This window comes from Camelus dromedarius, chromosome 26 (genome assembly GCF_036321535.1).
Source record: "Camelus dromedarius isolate mCamDro1 chromosome 26, mCamDro1.pat, whole genome shotgun sequence".
In the NCBI taxonomy this organism is placed as follows: domain Eukaryota; kingdom Metazoa; phylum Chordata; class Mammalia; order Artiodactyla; family Camelidae; genus Camelus; species Camelus dromedarius.
In genome coordinates this window covers 24,459,244-24,475,338 of record NC_087461.1, presented here as the reverse complement: position 1 = coordinate 24,475,338, position 16,095 = coordinate 24,459,244, and the positions used below count along the sequence as shown (strand labels likewise).

The 16,095-nt window shown below is 43.7% G+C and overlaps 1 protein-coding gene across 1 annotated transcript in view; it reads left to right on the top strand.

Annotated features, from left to right (window-relative positions):
• FAM107B (family with sequence similarity 107 member B) overlaps positions 1–16,095 on the top strand; it is a 192,227-nt gene that overhangs the window by 68,138 nt on the left and 107,994 nt on the right. Inside the window, exon 2 of the mRNA XM_010998236.3 lies at positions 12,362–12,422. Within this exon, the coding sequence (XP_010996538.1) occupies positions 12,362–12,422 (61 nt within the window). The remainder of the gene's footprint in view (positions 1–12,361; positions 12,423–16,095) is intronic.

The window sequence follows — 16,095 nt, the reverse complement described above, 5'->3', positions numbered from 1 at the left end:
GACTCAGAAGAGGACTCCTGTGAGGTTGGTTCCCCAGCCGATTTCTCACTGTGTGGAGATAATTACAGGGAGTACACCAAAACTGTTGTATAGCTCTTTGCCTCCAAACCTGTAATTGGCTCTTATTCACCAAACACCCTCTGGTCTTGGCCATGAACTGTCTTTTCCTGGAGGAGATGATGCAGTGGAGTAAAGACCCATGAGTGTTGGATAGAGGCTTGAGTTTCAATCCAGACGCTAACACTACTGCTTAGCGTTTTATGCCTCCATTTTCTGTGAAATGAGGAAAACCATGCCTGTTTCATAAGGACTTCCATGAGGAAGAAATTCAGCATTCTATGTAAAGCTTTTAGGTCCCTGCTGGGGTCATGGCGAGTCTTGGTCACCACTGTCAAAGCCTTTGACCCCAAAGCAGCAGACTTGCCGCTCAGCCAGGGAAGAAACAGTCCACAGCATCTCCTGCAGGGTGCAGAACTGTTATCGACCATGCCTGGGACTTCCTCCTCTTGCTTTTTTTCTTTTAGAGACATGGGCTTTGGAGGATGAAGCGAGTCTAGAGTCTAAACTCAGAGTCCTCATCTTCCCCTTGTCCATAGCTATTGAGATCGTATTTTATGAACCCCCCCAAATAAAATATATTGTCTTGACAGTTACAAAGAAGATTGTAACTGACAGTGTCTCATAAAACCCAGACAGGGCGGTTTCCTAATCCATGGTGCTTTCCACATAGCAGGCAATGCCTGTGGAAAGAATGAGTGAATGAATGAGACACCACGATTACCAACACTGGTGTGGATATGTTTACACATTTATATGTACATTTATATATATATTCCTACAAATAAAAAATTTTATGTATTAAATTTATATAAAAATATAAACTTATACACGTTTTGTATGTATGTACATAATTTTGCATCCTCGTCTCCCTGACACAGTCGCTATTTGCTCGATCAGCCAAGGTCCCAACAGGAAACAGATGGCCCACAGATTAGAAGAATTCAAGAGGAGCTTAATAAAGCGACTGTTCACAGAAGTGTGGGTGAGATGGGAGGGACCACGGGGGACCCGAGTAACAGTGGTAGAGCTGTTACCAGTCCTGGGCCCTCAGGGGTGAGGGCCGGGAGGGAGTTGCCGCAGGAGCCTGGATAAAAGAGCGTTTCCTGAGAAGGCTGCCTGGGTAGGAGGCCAGTGGGGTGAGCGCCTTGACCTCAGAGTCCTCCCTGCCTCTGTGTCCTGCTCGTTTTCTAAGGGGCTGAGCCCAGGGGGAGCCGGAGGCTGAGGGAACCCAGGATGCATTTATCAGCAGGATGCGGGAGCAGGATGGGGGATGTGGAGGATATTGGGTTTGTGCACTATCTCTGAGATCCTGGCTATATTTTCTAAGAGGACATTAAAAGTGACTGTTATTAGAGTCTTGGTTTCTTGAAGTTGTTCCCTGCCTGGAATACCACCTCCCTCTTTGCTACATAGTGTCACCTCCCCTTCTATTTGCCTCTGGTCACCTGCGGACACCCAGATGCCTTCCTCTTAACGCCCCTTGCACTTGTCGCCATTTCTCCTCCAGGGAGGTTTGGTCCTCCTGCCCCACGCCCTCCCCCAGCCCAGCAGCAGGAACATAGCAGGCGCTCAGTTCCTGTCAGTTGAGCAAATGACTCAGTTGCCCACAAAAAGAAAGGAAGCTTGCCATTCGATGTCTATACTTGGTTCCCCTGGTTTTCTACATTAAAGCCCAGAACTGCCCCTCCCCTGGCGAGCACATCTCTTGTCCCTTAGAGGGGCAGACAGGTGAAGACCCAGGGAGAGAGGTGGAGGCCAGTGAAGTCTGGAGCATGGGCAGCGGTAGGAAGCTGGGAAGCTGCGATCAGCTGGAAGGTGGGCAGTTGGGGTGCTCAGACACTCAGCCAGGTCTGGAAAAAGGAAACTCTGTCTATTAACGCCTGGGAAAAGAACTCCGGGCATCGTTTAGGTTAATACTCAAATTCCCAGTAACTCCCCTTCTCTTTCTGGAAGCTCAGACAAAAGAGATGCTGAAACAAGAGTCTGATAAGGGATCCTGATTAGAAGGGCAGAGGCCTGGACGGAAGCTGGGGAGGCTGAGCAACTGAGACTTCTTGTCCCCAGACTCATTCTCTGTTGTTGTTTAGTTCACTTTTGGTTGGTGGTGTGTGCGTGTGTTTGCACTCACATGTGCATATCTGTGTGTGAGTATTTACATGTATGTATTTATATGTGTTCATGCACATTTGTGCATGTGTATATGTGTATGCTCGTGTCTATATGTGTATGTGTGTCTGTCTTTGTGTGTGTAATTGTGTGTGTCTTTGTGTTTTGTGCATTTGTGTGTGTATATATTTGAGTATGTGTGTATGTTTTCTATGTGTGTATGTGTTCGTGTCTGTGTTTATGTATGTGTGTTTGTGTGTGTGTATATGTGTTTGCATATTGTATAGTTATATGTTTATGTGTGTTTATGAGTGTTTGTGTGTGTATAAGTTACTCCCGCCCCTCTGGTCTAGGAGAGGTCCTATCAGGCTCTATCCAGGAGTCAGAATTGGGCAGAGAAGCATTTCTAGGCAGAAAGAGAATGAAAATGAAAGAAAATAACTCTTGACAGCGCTTTTCATTATAACCCACTCCTCCCACACCCACACCTGTTCCTTCTCTTGCTGAGTTTTCCCGTGGGCTCCAGGTGGATTGAAATTGTGTAGTGACATTAGCCCACAAACCATAGAGATCTGTTGAGCAATCACAGTGTGCGAGGTGACCGAATTCTACTCACTGTGTTGGGTTTGTATTTGCACAGAACTGCCTGGGTTCTGTTGAAGCAAAAAGATAAATGCTGACCTTTGTAATTATCTCTTCACAAATAACAAGAATGTTGACTCTGCTGTTGTTCAAAAGAGCTCAGGGTGCTTTCCTGGCTGCCTCCCTTATTTGATCTGGAAGCCTGGCGGTGAGGTTGTAAAGGGCTTTCCATCTCGTTAAGGAGAAAATAAAGCCAGAGAAGTATGAACGCGGTCAGAATCACATAATTACGTGGGCTTGGAATTACATGGCTCCTGCCTCCCCCTTTTCATCAGATGTCGTGTCCTTTCTACAAAGATGTTAACAAGGATTCATGGAAGGACATTAAAAAAATTCTTTTTTTTATATACTGAGAGGATGAGAACTATATACTGACCCAGGGAAATCCTTAATCCTCTCTAGTAAGCTTTGCCAGGCTTTTTTGAGCATAAAGCATCTGTGGGGGAAATTCCTGAAAAGCAGTAAGTTCCACGGCACTGCTGTAATGAAAAGAGCTGGCAGGGTTATATTTTTAAAATGATGTTGCTTTAAGAGGTGTGCTTAGCCAGGACCCTGTATACTGATGGAGCCCAGGAGAGGGCTGGACAGCTTTGTCCCTGGCTTCCTCTTTCCTCTCTCCCTCCCATTCTTTAGCTGGCATCGGCAACTTCAGTTTAGCCCTTTTTCTCAGGATGAATCAAGACAACATTTTAAGTTCATTTGGGCAATTTATAAATAATACTCTATATCAATTCAAGCTTCAGGAAAAGAGGTTGCATTTCTGACCTTGAGTTTCAACTTCCTTACAGAAGCTTCAGCTAGGACTAGAAAAACTTAGGTTTACCCCAAAAAAATTCACCTTCAATTTTCCATTTGTTCTTGAAGTTTCTACGGAAACCAAGAGTTGTTGGGTGTCACCACTGAGGGGTGTAACTTCTGCTCAGAGACAAAATTCCAGCTTCCATAAATGTCATGGCTTAGAATAATTGAGGTTAATGTCACGGCTTCTGAAAGTGAGATTAATCAGGGTATGGAACCCAGCACTCAGAAGTCATCTCCAGAGTTCTTATGGAAGCTCGGAGAAAGTGTTCATGCTGGTGGGCTTGGTCTCCTCCTTCCCTGCGTCTGGACCCCTGACAAGAGACCACCTATGTTCTGATCCCTCTGCCTGAGCTCTGAGGGACGGACGGAGCAAAGTGGGGCGTGTTCCTTTACTGGCTGGTGAGCAAAGGGTCCGGTCTTGCCTTTCTTTCCAGCTGTGTGACTGTGGAATTTAAATTCTTCATGTGGAAAACAAGGGTGGGAAATAATAAGTATGTGTATCCATCTCTGGCCCCAGTTCCTGACACAGAGCTCTTAAAACCCTTGTAAGTAGGGGTGCTGGGGGGATCTTAGTTCTCACAGCTGATCTTTGACCTGGGTTCTAGACACAGGGCTCTTAAACCCTTGTGAATTTCCTAAGTGATGAGAGCATCTGACACAGAGCTCCGAGATCCCTGAGAATTTCCTGCTTGATGGGTGTGCCTTCGGTTCTAATGATGTGACTCTTCGTGGGCTCCTGGGTGGGGGCTGGTCATCAGAAAGACCAGGACATGGTCAGAAGCTTGAAACTTTCAGCCCCTCCCCAGTCTTCAGAGAGGGGAGAGGGGCTGGAAATGGAGTTAATAATCGATCATGCCTATGTGAGGAAACCCCATAAACTTACCAGAAGTGTGGGTTTTGGAAAGCTCCTGGATTAGCAAACACATCTACACACTGTAACCATGGAAACAGAAGCTCCTGAACCCAGGACCCTCCCAGACCCCACTCTGTGTACATCTTCATCTGGTCAGTTGCACCTTTTAATATATCCTTTGTAGTAAATCAGCAATAGTAAGGAGACTGTTTTCCTGGGTTCTGGGAGACACTCTAGCAGATTACCTAACCTAGGGAAGGGGTTGTGGGAACCTCTGGTTTGTAGTCAAGTCGGACAGATGTTATGGGGAAACCTACTACTTACAATTGGCGTCTGAAGTGGGAGGCAGTCCTGTGGGGCTGAGTCTTTAACTTGCCGGGTCAGTGTGAATGCTGGTTAGTATCAGAACTGAACTGAATTGTGGACACCACCCAGCTGGTGGTGAATTGTTCAGTGTGGGAGAAAAATCTAGTGTCAGAAGTGTTGTGAGACTATGCATGTGTGTGGAGAGGGGGTATATGGGAAGTTTCCATATCTTCCTGTCAATTTTGTTGTACACCTAAAATTGCTCAAAAAAAAAGTCTTAAAAACAAGAACACTCAGTGTTAAGGTAGACATTTTTGGCAAAATTTTGATTTCAGTTATATATATGTATACATATTATATATGTGTGTGTTTGTTGGGTTGTGATTTTTTTAGGTCAAAAAAGTTTGCAAGCCTCTGTAGTTAAGTTACACTGGCAAATGAAAGCACGAATTAACCTCAAAAAAAGTGTTGTGAGTAGAGGAAAGCAGTGCGTTTTTCTGAGACGGAATCCAGTGAAATCACTTGAAGACAGCACTTTATAAACCGAAAGGGACTAGATAGATGTATTATGAATTTTGTGAACCAGTATGGAGACCAGCAGAAACTCTCATTCTTTCATCCACAATGTACAGATGAAATCCTTCCTGCCCAACCCCTCTCAAACCTGCATTGTCTTCCAGGGACAGTTGGCAGTGTGCCCTGCGGGGCTGGAAGTCACGTCACATGTGTGCATGGCTTCCTAGATGTCAGTTTTAAGCAAATAAAGATTTGGGGAGGAAACGTTCTTCTTTAAACAGTTACTCATTCATTCATTCAACTGGTGTTTAGAGGGCACTGAGGGGGCAGAATTAGGGGCAAGAGCTGCTGGGGAGGCATGATTCTCTCTTGTCACTTATTCAAGACCTGTAATGCAAGTCTATGTGCCAGGTACGTAATGATCCCCAGTGGATCAAGGTGTCAGGCTGCTCAGGCTACTATGACAAACTACCGTAGACAGGGCGGCTTAAACAGCAACCTGTGTGTCTCACCACCTAGAGACCAGGAAGGCCAAGATCAAGGTGCTGACCAACGAGTCAGCGTCCGGTGGTTCATAGATGGCCATCTTCTCACTGTATCCTTATGTGGAGGAGGGGGCTGAGGAGCACTCTGGAGTCTCTTTTATAAGAGCACCAGTCCCACTCATCAAGGCTTCACCCCCATGACCTAATCACCCCTTAGAGCCCCACGTCTTATACCATCACACTGGGAATTAGGATTCAACATAGGAATTTAGGAGTAGGGGAAACCACCAATTCACACAAATTCAGTCCATAGCGATCAGTGTAGGCAACTCACCTTACCACTTCTGTCCCCTGGTAGTTTGACAGTTTGCTTTAATTCAAATATTTTTGCAATCATTATGTAACTTGAAAGTTTGGACCAGACTGTTGAATTACAGCCATAAGGGTTGTGTCAAACTTTCCTATGCTTCTGGTTCCGAAGTTTCCACCATGTGACAGATGTTTTGTTCTGTGGTTTTCTTGGCCTGGGGCTCTCTAAACCTCGAAACTCACAATGGTATGTCTGCGAAATGACTGTCCCTAGCTAAGAACAATCGCTCATTCCTTTGCAGAGCTATTCTATCTGGGTTCTTCTTTACCCAGTGATCTCTTCCGTTAGTCCTTTCACTAAGCATAGCTGTTCAGCAACTTGCTGCTCTTTCCACTTAAGATTACACATTCTAAAAATAACACAGCAAGGAGCAAACATTGAAGAAGGCAGGATGGTACTGCTGAGAGAGCGGGGGCTCTGACCTAGGCAGGCGGTGTGAATCTAGCCCCACCTGAAGCATGCTCCTTCAGTCAACGTCTTCAACCCTCTAGGGCCTCTTCTGCCTGGTGGGGACCCAAATGTCACCACCACAGTTTCCCTGGCAGTGTTGTAACTTCTTGTCTACAGAGTACCTCTTATATCAGGGACATTGCCTCCAAACTTCCGAGGCATTCATCCCATGTTCATCCTAAAACTTTAGGTCTGTTCTACCGACCCTTTTACCATGTAATCAGATCTGTTTTAATATACACATAAGGTTTTCCCTCCCAAATTTTGGAGTGAAATTGATGCTTCAGAGAGAGGCTTTGCATATCTCTAGCATATAAGAGCTTACGTCCAGGATGGACCTATACTTCAGAAGTGTGGTTGTTCAGACAATATTCAGGGCTGAAAATATTCAGCAGGCATGCATCAGGCAGAACATATTGCCTGCTAAAATATTAAAAACTTTTGTTTCAACTTGTAGATAACTTCTCCCCAAGCCGTGAGTGGCATCTCTTTCCCACATCGCCCCTATCCCCCGCTCCCTGAACTCTGTGTGGTCCAGGAATTAAAAGGTTAACGCCTGTACTCCAGGGACCTCCAGGACCCTCCCTATTCTGATTAGTTGGTGGCCTGTACTATACATGCTGTTAAATATTTTGAACATCACCTGTGTCACATGTAACTTATATAAAGTTCCTGGCACATGCTAGGCACTAAATAAGCAGTAGGTATTTTTAGTCCTGTGGCTTTGGAGAATTCAGTCTACTTGGAGTGTATAGTCTGAACACCACTGTGGCCAGCATCCCTTCCTCCCCCACGTCTGGACACATGCTTCCTTCCCTTGGAGACCTGCACCTTCCCCATTCTCTGAGGTTCTGATAGGGCTTCCAACCACAGCACCCCCACACCACACCCACTCCAGTGGTTCACGGGATGGGCGGTGATGTAGGGCTGGAAAGCCATGGTCCCTATTGCCTGACAGCCATGTGCATATGACCCAAGATGGACTGGAGTCTTTCCCTAGGACTTTATACAATCCACAATGGGCAGAGACAAATGGAACCAGGATCCTCAATCTTTGGTAAAGAATCCTTTTTCTTGCAGGGGAGGATATAGCTCAGTGGTAGAGTGCTTAGCATGCACGAGGTCCTGGGTTCAATCCCCAGAACCTCTATTAAAAAAAGAAAAAGAATCCTTTTTCTATTTCAAACAAACTACATTCTGGTTTCTAAACATGCTTTTCTAGAGTGAAATGCCCACTGTCAGTGTTGCAAAACTAAATGATGTTAAATTAATATGACTCAGAGTGTGCTGGTGGAGGTATACTGTTACTGTGTATACAGGTTTCTTCCTTTCTTCCTTTCTTCCTTCCTTCCTTCCTTCCTTCCTTCCTTCCTTCCTTTCTTTCTTTCTTTCTTTCTTTCTTTCTTTCTTTCTTTCTTTCTTTCTTTCTTTCTTTCTTTCTTTCTGCTATTGTTCAAGGAGGTGACTTTTAGGCATGGCTGGATTTGGGGCCTGAACTCCCTCACTGTAACATTGTAAACACTAGGGTTGTTGTTTAGTGTGGTGTATTGTAAATATTTACAATTTTCTGTATATTATGATGTTTTTGACATCTTAAAAAGCCTTTCTGGCTAATCAATTCCTAGAGAGAGGAAAGGGTCCAGCCGGAAGCATGCCTGTGATACACAAACAACCGATTTGGAGCCAGATCTCCTCTGTCCGGCCCATGCATCTGGGGAGACAATATCCCTCTGCCTTATACATCCTGGGATCAGGTGCCAGGCAACTAGGGACCACGTCTGCAGCTCAAAAACTGCTGAAATTATTCATACTAGCCCAACCTGTTTTACCTTCCCCCTGGAAACACCAATGGCCTAAACACTCTGCTCACCCCTGCCTCCGCCTCTGGACCACACTTGTGTCTTGCCCACGTGACCCTGCAAGGTGTGCTGTGCCTCCAACTCTTGGACCAGAGAGTGTAATAAACTTTGGTTTTTTTCCTAAACCTCTCTGTCTCCTCTGTGGCTGTACCTGACTGACCATCCCACAAAGAATACAAAATACATAGCCTCTCAATAAAACATCTTGGGGGTTAGTCCTCAGAGGAAATAGATCAAAAGCCCAATTTTGGCCAGACATTAACAGCACCTCCTTGGTACATCACCCTTGTCACATTCCACTTAATTAGATTGTAGGTGTGTGAGGTACAGAAGCCAGTGACCAACATGCCCCACTCCCAGCTTCTGGGAGCTAAGGTGTCTACTGGGATGTGTCAGCTGGGACTGGTTCTGTTAGAAGTGACAGAAAACCTAATAAAAATGGTTTCAATTTTAAAAATCAGTGTATTTTTGTTTGTTCATTTTTTACTTTTCCTTTTTTTTTCAGTTTTATTAGGTAGGATTGTTACAACTTGACTGCACATGTACAATGTATTGCATGTAAATACATACACACAATATGCTGCCCATATTTTTTAAATTGACATATATGTACTGTTCATTGTTTCTAAGAATGTTTAGAGCTTTAGCTTTTTAAATGTTTGGTTTTTAAAAGGATGTATTTTCTGACTTTGGCTGAGAAATCAACGGTTAGGGTGCCTTCAGGTATGGCTAGATCTGGGGTTCTAATGATATCATCAGGACTCAGTATCAGTCTGTCTCTTGGCTCTGCCTTCCTCTGTGTGGGCTTCTGTCTCAGTTGCATGTGACAGCAGTAGCCCAAATCTCACATCACAGTTATCTCAGAGTTCAAGAACAGTGGGTAAGAATAGAAGCCATAGTCCTGGATGTCCCAGAGGAAAATCTCTCATTAGCCCTGTTGGGGTCACATGACCACTCTGAACCAATAACAGGGAAATGCCGTGGACTAATGGGCCCAGTCCTGGGTCACACGACCACCCCTGGAGTGTCGGGTAGGGAGATGGGGGGGGGGATTGAGTTTGTTTCACAGGAACCACAATTCATTATGAGAGGGGGGAAGGATGACTTTAAAGAGGAAATCAGGACACACTTATTGGAAAGCATGAGGGAATGCCAGGCAGCTAAACCAACAGATGTCTACTACGGTTGGACTGTTCTCATTTTATTCTAGCTTTGCTGGGGGAAAGCCAGTAAGAACAAATTCAGCAAATCCCAGGCTTGCACTGAAGAGAAGAAACTCAAGAATTTGTGGAGTTCAGCCTTTTTTTCTCTAAATAGAACGTAGTTTATCCTATTGAAGACAGATGCTTGTTTATTCTATGCTGAGAGCTCTCCGGCCAAGCAGATTTCAAATATCCTTCCATCTGCAGATCCTTCCAGGGCTTTGCAGTTTTTACTAGCTAATGAGAAGATTGGGGGAGGGGCAATTTAAAATGAAGTCATAAATATGTTTGGAAGGAAGTTAAAGGGCTAAGTTATTTCACAGTTCTGGAATTCAGAGCAATGAAAAAAGTAAACAGTCTTATTGGCACAAAGGCGAATCCTTTCATCCACGAAACAACTTTATTTAGGTTATTTTGGCATCTTAAGAGTCTTTTCCCGTGACTGTATTATAAAATAACTCCTCGTGTTTTCGTTCTACACTGTTCTGTTGGGACTTGTGAAACAAGAAATTGCTGCATTTAGTTGCTCTGTAATGGGGTTTTCTATCACTTATGTGTCCTTTGGTGTACTCTTAATTCGCATCCTTTCTAGAAATGTGATTTTGAAAGCAATTTTCTTTAACATTTCTTGTAACACATAAATTTGAGATAATTAGACCAAAGGCTTGTTTGTCCAAATTGCCCATGCCAATGCTATTTCATGGGTTTTAAAAAATAGGACATATTTTTGAAACTGGTCTCTGATGGTGAACACCTGAAGGTGTTTTTCAGTCTCTGAAGAAACATTTGTTTCCAGCACAGGTGAAATCAATTCCTTTATGAGTTGATACCAATGGTGATCTAAATGACACTACTCTTTAAGAACAGAAAAGGACATTTCTTTATCTTACTAACCAAGCTTGAGAGTCTGGTGGATTCTCAACTAGCTGAGATGTGACCCAGGAGCTGCAAACTCAGAACACATTGGAGATTACTCCTGTGATGGATAATATCAGTTTTTGAGTCCTATTGTTTCACTCTGGATAGAGAGTAGTTATCATTTATGGAACCCTACACCTATATGCTTTATTACAGTCCAGAACATCTTCTATTGGGCTAAATTCTTAGGAAGAACAAAGTATAGGCAGAAAGTGTGACAGCTAAGGAAGGAAGCTGAGTAGGGGACTACCTACACTATAATTCAAGAGATGTTAGAAGGAATCTTCGCTAAAAATTGAGGTCCATATAATGAAAAAGAACATGAAAAAGAATATATATGTGTAAAGATATATATGTATAACTGAATCACTATGTTGTATACCAGAAATTAAAACAACACTATAAATCAACTATACTTCAATTAAAAAAAAAACCTAAAAATAGTCTCACCATATGATCCAGCAATCCCATTCCTGGGCATAAATTCTGAGAAAACTCTAATTCTAAAAGGTACATGTACCCCAATGTTCATAGCAGTACTATTCACAATAACCAGGACATGAAACAACCCAAATGTCCATCAACAAGTGACTGGATAAAGAAGATGTGGTATATATACACAATGGAATACTACTCAGCCATAAAAAATAATGAAATAATGCCATTTGCAGCAACATGGATGGACCTAGAGATTATTATATTAAGTGAAGTAAGTCAGACAGAGAAAAGCAAGTGTCATGATATCACTTATAAGTGGGATCTAAAAAAAATGACACAAATGGACTTATTTACAAAACAGAAGGAGACTCACATAGAAAACAAACTATGGTTACCAAAGGGGAAAGAGGGGATGGATAAATTAGGAGCCTGGGATTAACATATATGTACGACTATACATAAAATGGGTAAACAACAAGGACCTGGGGAACTATATTCAATATCTTGTAATAACCTATAATGGAAAAGAATCTGAAAAATATATGTGTAGATAGATATACATGTCCAACTGAATCACTTTGCTGTAAACCTGAAACTGACACAACATTGTAAATCAACTATACTCCAATAAAAAAATTTTTTAAATGACCCCTTTAAAGAAAACCAAGGTCCCACAGATATAGCCCACAACAAGCACTCGGCAAATATTTGTCCAATGAAGAAAATAAATCAAAGGATCAGCATAAAGTCACCTTGCAGATAAAATGAGAAAACCCTCAGTTAGGCATTCCTCTTAATTCCCCGCCCTCCCTCCTAGCTGGGCCTACTGCCGCCAATGCTACAGGGGTCACGGTTGTCATTAAAGAATGTCAAACCAGAACTCAGAGAAGAAAGTGTTCACTTACCTCCCCAGACAGAAAAATAACTGTGGGCTTGGAATAGAATTTTCAAAAGTAACTGAAATTGGCTTTTTGAATTGTGAAAAGCACAACAAACAAAACAAAACAAAATAAAATTCTTTGTGTTACACCATATGGCAGAATTTTTCTCTTATGGAAAAACCTGCCACCATGTTTAAGTACCTGATGTCCCCAACCTTATTAGTCACAGAGGGCCCCCATGTTGTACGCCTTCAGGGACAACATTCAGACACCTCTAGGTGAGTGGCACTGCGAGTTCGTAACCCAGCACCCCCAGAGTTACACCTACTGTTAAGTGTGTTGCTTACCCAAAGCCTCAGTTCATAAGGGCATGGTTTAATTTTTTCGGATCTCAAATTAGTAAGTTTGCAAAAAGAATTAATGTGTTATTTTTCCTTTCTTCCTGTTTTTCTGGTTTGTCAGACTGGAACTCAGGAAGAGGAAGGATGCCCAAAAGAACCTAAATGCCCCGGGTTGGAAAAGAAGACGGCCTCAGGTACAGCATGTTCAGTGCGGAGCCTCCTTTCCCGGGCTGCTGTTGCTGACAGCCAGGCTCACAGAATCCGAAAGCTTCGCGGATTGCAGAGGAAAATGTCTATGTCCCCAGTGATGGGAAACACGACTAGAAGTGCCACGTGTGGTGTATTCCAGGCACGACGTCTGGACCATCTGGTCATGATGCAGAAAACAGCTCCTTCTCTTTTTCTTCCTTTTATTGATTTCAGTTCTTGCTGAACCGATACTTGCAATGCAATAGATGATGATGATGATGAAGCAATTTCAAGTTCGGTAATACGAAAATAAGTAGTGTCACTTTTTACTTGTGTATTTACGATTACCTTGGAAAACGTTATTTAGGTGCATTTGCTGTTTTCTTTTTTAATGTTTGTGTATAGTTAAGTATGCAGCTTTGCTAAAGCTGTTTACCTCATAGCAGGTCTCTGTATGAGATAATACGGAAAGAAACAAATGGCAAATGAGTTCATAACTTAGTTTCTGTTTATGATCAGCAATGATAATGACAAGTAATGGTCATAAAAATACACACTAGTTGAATGGACTGAATAATAATGAAGGCTAAGTCTTAATACTCTCAGCTTCTATTTTCCAGCGGCTTTTAGTCTGGTGTTTGATATGATTAGGGGTTAGATGAAGGCTCCAGATGTGTGTGCTGCCGGCAGAAGCTCATGTTTGTAATTTAAGGAAGATCAGGGAGCAGAATTAAGAAAATGGAAATGGTGACGAAAAGAATATGCAAAGTGAGAGGGGAAGTTGCCACCTGGCTCTGATGTAGATGGGGGAGAGAGAATGAGCAATTAACCAGCTCCACCCTCTCCCTCTACACCCCTCCCACATGTCGGCCCCACCAGTAGCAAACACTGTTTCAGTTTAATGCCTCTTCCTAGGATATTCTCCCCGTGCAGATCCTTGTTTGACTGGCTTCTCTCCAATCAGTTCTCAGCTGAAATATCCAGTCCCAGAGGCTACCTTGTCATTCCTCAAAATCACTCTTCATCCCGTTGCCCATTTTTAGTTTTTTCATAACACTGATTATGATCCCAAATCATCTTTCTGTTGATTGGTTTCTTTACTTATTGTCCCCTCAGGAGATTGTGGCATATGAACTTGGTCTGGAATGATAGATATGAAATCTATTTGCGGAGAGAGGCACATTAGCTGGAGTGTTTATGAAGTGAAAACCAAAATGATATCTAGTTGGAGTTCTGCCCATTTTCTGACTGATGACCTAATCCTTTGGCATCTTTCACCTTATCCTGAGGTCTATAATTTGTACTTGCAGGGGCCACCCAGGGGCCAATGACAGGTTAATTGGGAGGGGGGTTAAATTTTACCACAATCATAACCCATCCTTTGCTCTCTAATAATTCAGCATCTATGTACATTTGAGGGCTTTTTAAATAAGTGACCTGCCTGTAATGGACAGAACCTGATGCCTACTCAGAATCAGGTAGCATTTCCCCTTGACTTCATGGGTACATTAGGTGAGTGGACAGAGTAGCCCATTTGTAGTAAGTCCCTTTTAATGTGATACAGAGTGGGTTGCTGTCAGTTGGTGCTCCATTTCAGCCAGACCAGCCCTGTGGAGACTCGGCAGCTGGATGAGGATTACTTTTGCCTCCAGCCTGCACCTTCTCAGTACAGTGAGGCTCCTCATCACTTCCTTACCCCCCAGTTTCTCTACCATCAGACGGACACACGGTCAGGCACGTACATGTGATTTCAAATCATGATATTTTCTCTTGTTCAGCCTATGGGTATTTTTAAGCCACATACCTACCTGTGGAATGAAAAAAATGCAGTGGCTGTTAGGGGGATTTTAAGTATCAGTAAGCAGATAAAGAAGACAAGGCATTTCTGGCTACAATCACCATGCAGGATTAGTTACTTTCTCAACCTGAGCATAGCATGGCCCTGAGTCATGGGAACACTCAGCAAAGATTCCATCAGACTCCAAAGGGTGTTCCTCTGGAGCAGGGATTACATCTGTTTCCAAAGGAGGTTAGATCCTTTATTGAAAGGCGCCACTTTAAAAACTTACTATGCACTTCTGATATAATATTCAATGCAAAAATGAAGAAAAGGGTGGAAAGTTAAGCCTGGGTTAAGCGTATCCCTCTGCAAAGGGAAAAGGAAGGAAGAAGCAAGGGACCCGTGAACAATGGTGATGTGCGTGGGGGTCCCATGGAGAAGAGTTTTCCATCAACTTCACAGCCCCTTTGATGTGACCATGATGTTGTTCATAGAGCAGAGGGAAAAAGCAAAGATACTTCACTAGCAGTGACAAGGCGGAGGCCATGACTGCAAACAGGGAGAACTCTGCGTCAGCAAGGGGCACCATTGGAAGCCTGATGACACGACCCAATAAACCAGCTACTGGAAGATGCAGAGGGCAGGGCAAGAACGACAGGCTCTCGCCGGGGCTCAGGCCTCGTTTCTCAGCAGCTGCTGCATCAAAGCTGTCAGACTTCTCAGTCCACATGCCTCACACCCCTACCTCCCCTTGTGTCTTTCTTTCCCTAGATAATCACTTTCCTTCTTGCCTCCCCATGGAATGTGTTCCTTTCCCGCAGCTTTCTGTGATTGCTCAGACTTTTTATTTCGGGGAAGATTCTCATTGTGAGCCTTCATTTAACCTGTTTCTGGTCTACAGAAGGGCCCCTGGAACAAGCCAGGTATCCCATACCCGTACTACAGCCTGTAAAAGGCATCAGTAGTGAACAGGATTAAAACAGAACATTACTTCCTCAGTACAGAGCTTTAGGATGACAGCTGACAGAGAGAAACAACAGATCTTACCCAGGCTGATCTTACTTGGAGCCAAAAGGAAAGAAGTCACGTGGTGCCAGTTTTCTAGAAAGAGGGATATTAGCAACCTTTCCCATGTGGTCTGTCAGAATTTGTTCATTCATTGCCCTGAGGGCAGTGAGACTGATGAATGGTCCAGCTCTGCTTTCTTGAGAGAACGCTTTTAAAAAATGAATTGGATCCTTTCTGGTGGCTGTGTATCAAAAAAAAAAAAAAAGTAAAATGTGTTCTTAAAATGTGGGCTCCGTCTTGCCATATTTCTTGCCCTGCGCTGCTTTAGAAGCAAGCCAAGGGATTCTGAATGCTGAAACAGGTTTAAATGTGTTAAAATCAGAGAAGAGTTTGTGGAATCCCTGTTATCTTTCTGTTTGCCCTCACCCTGTGCTGTTAACAGGGGCCCCAAGATGGCAACTCTTTGTTCATAAGAGGCGGGACAGTCAAAGGACTCCATCAGAATAGCCTCCTTTTGCTAAAGGTCCCCGGGGCCCAGTGGGGCCGAGTGGGGCTGGGTGGGGCCCCGCGCCCTCTCCGAGCTGGCTGTCTGTGTCCTCCTCTGCACTTAATCAAATTTTCGTTTCCTGTGGTTCGTAGGTTTTTCAAGTGTCAAGTCACAAACCCCAAATGGTTAAAATCCTTTAACTAAAACTGGAGACAATGAGGGGAAAATACCTGTATTTTTGTAACCTTAGGAGGAAGTGAGACCAGGGTCCCACTCTTAAGTGACCTGATGGTGCTGTGCGTGTGGGGCCAGCCCCCTGCGGCCACTCCGAGGTCAGGCTTTCTGGCTGAGAGTCCCAGGAGGTGACAAAATGAGACCTGTTCTCTGTTCATTCAGGCAAATA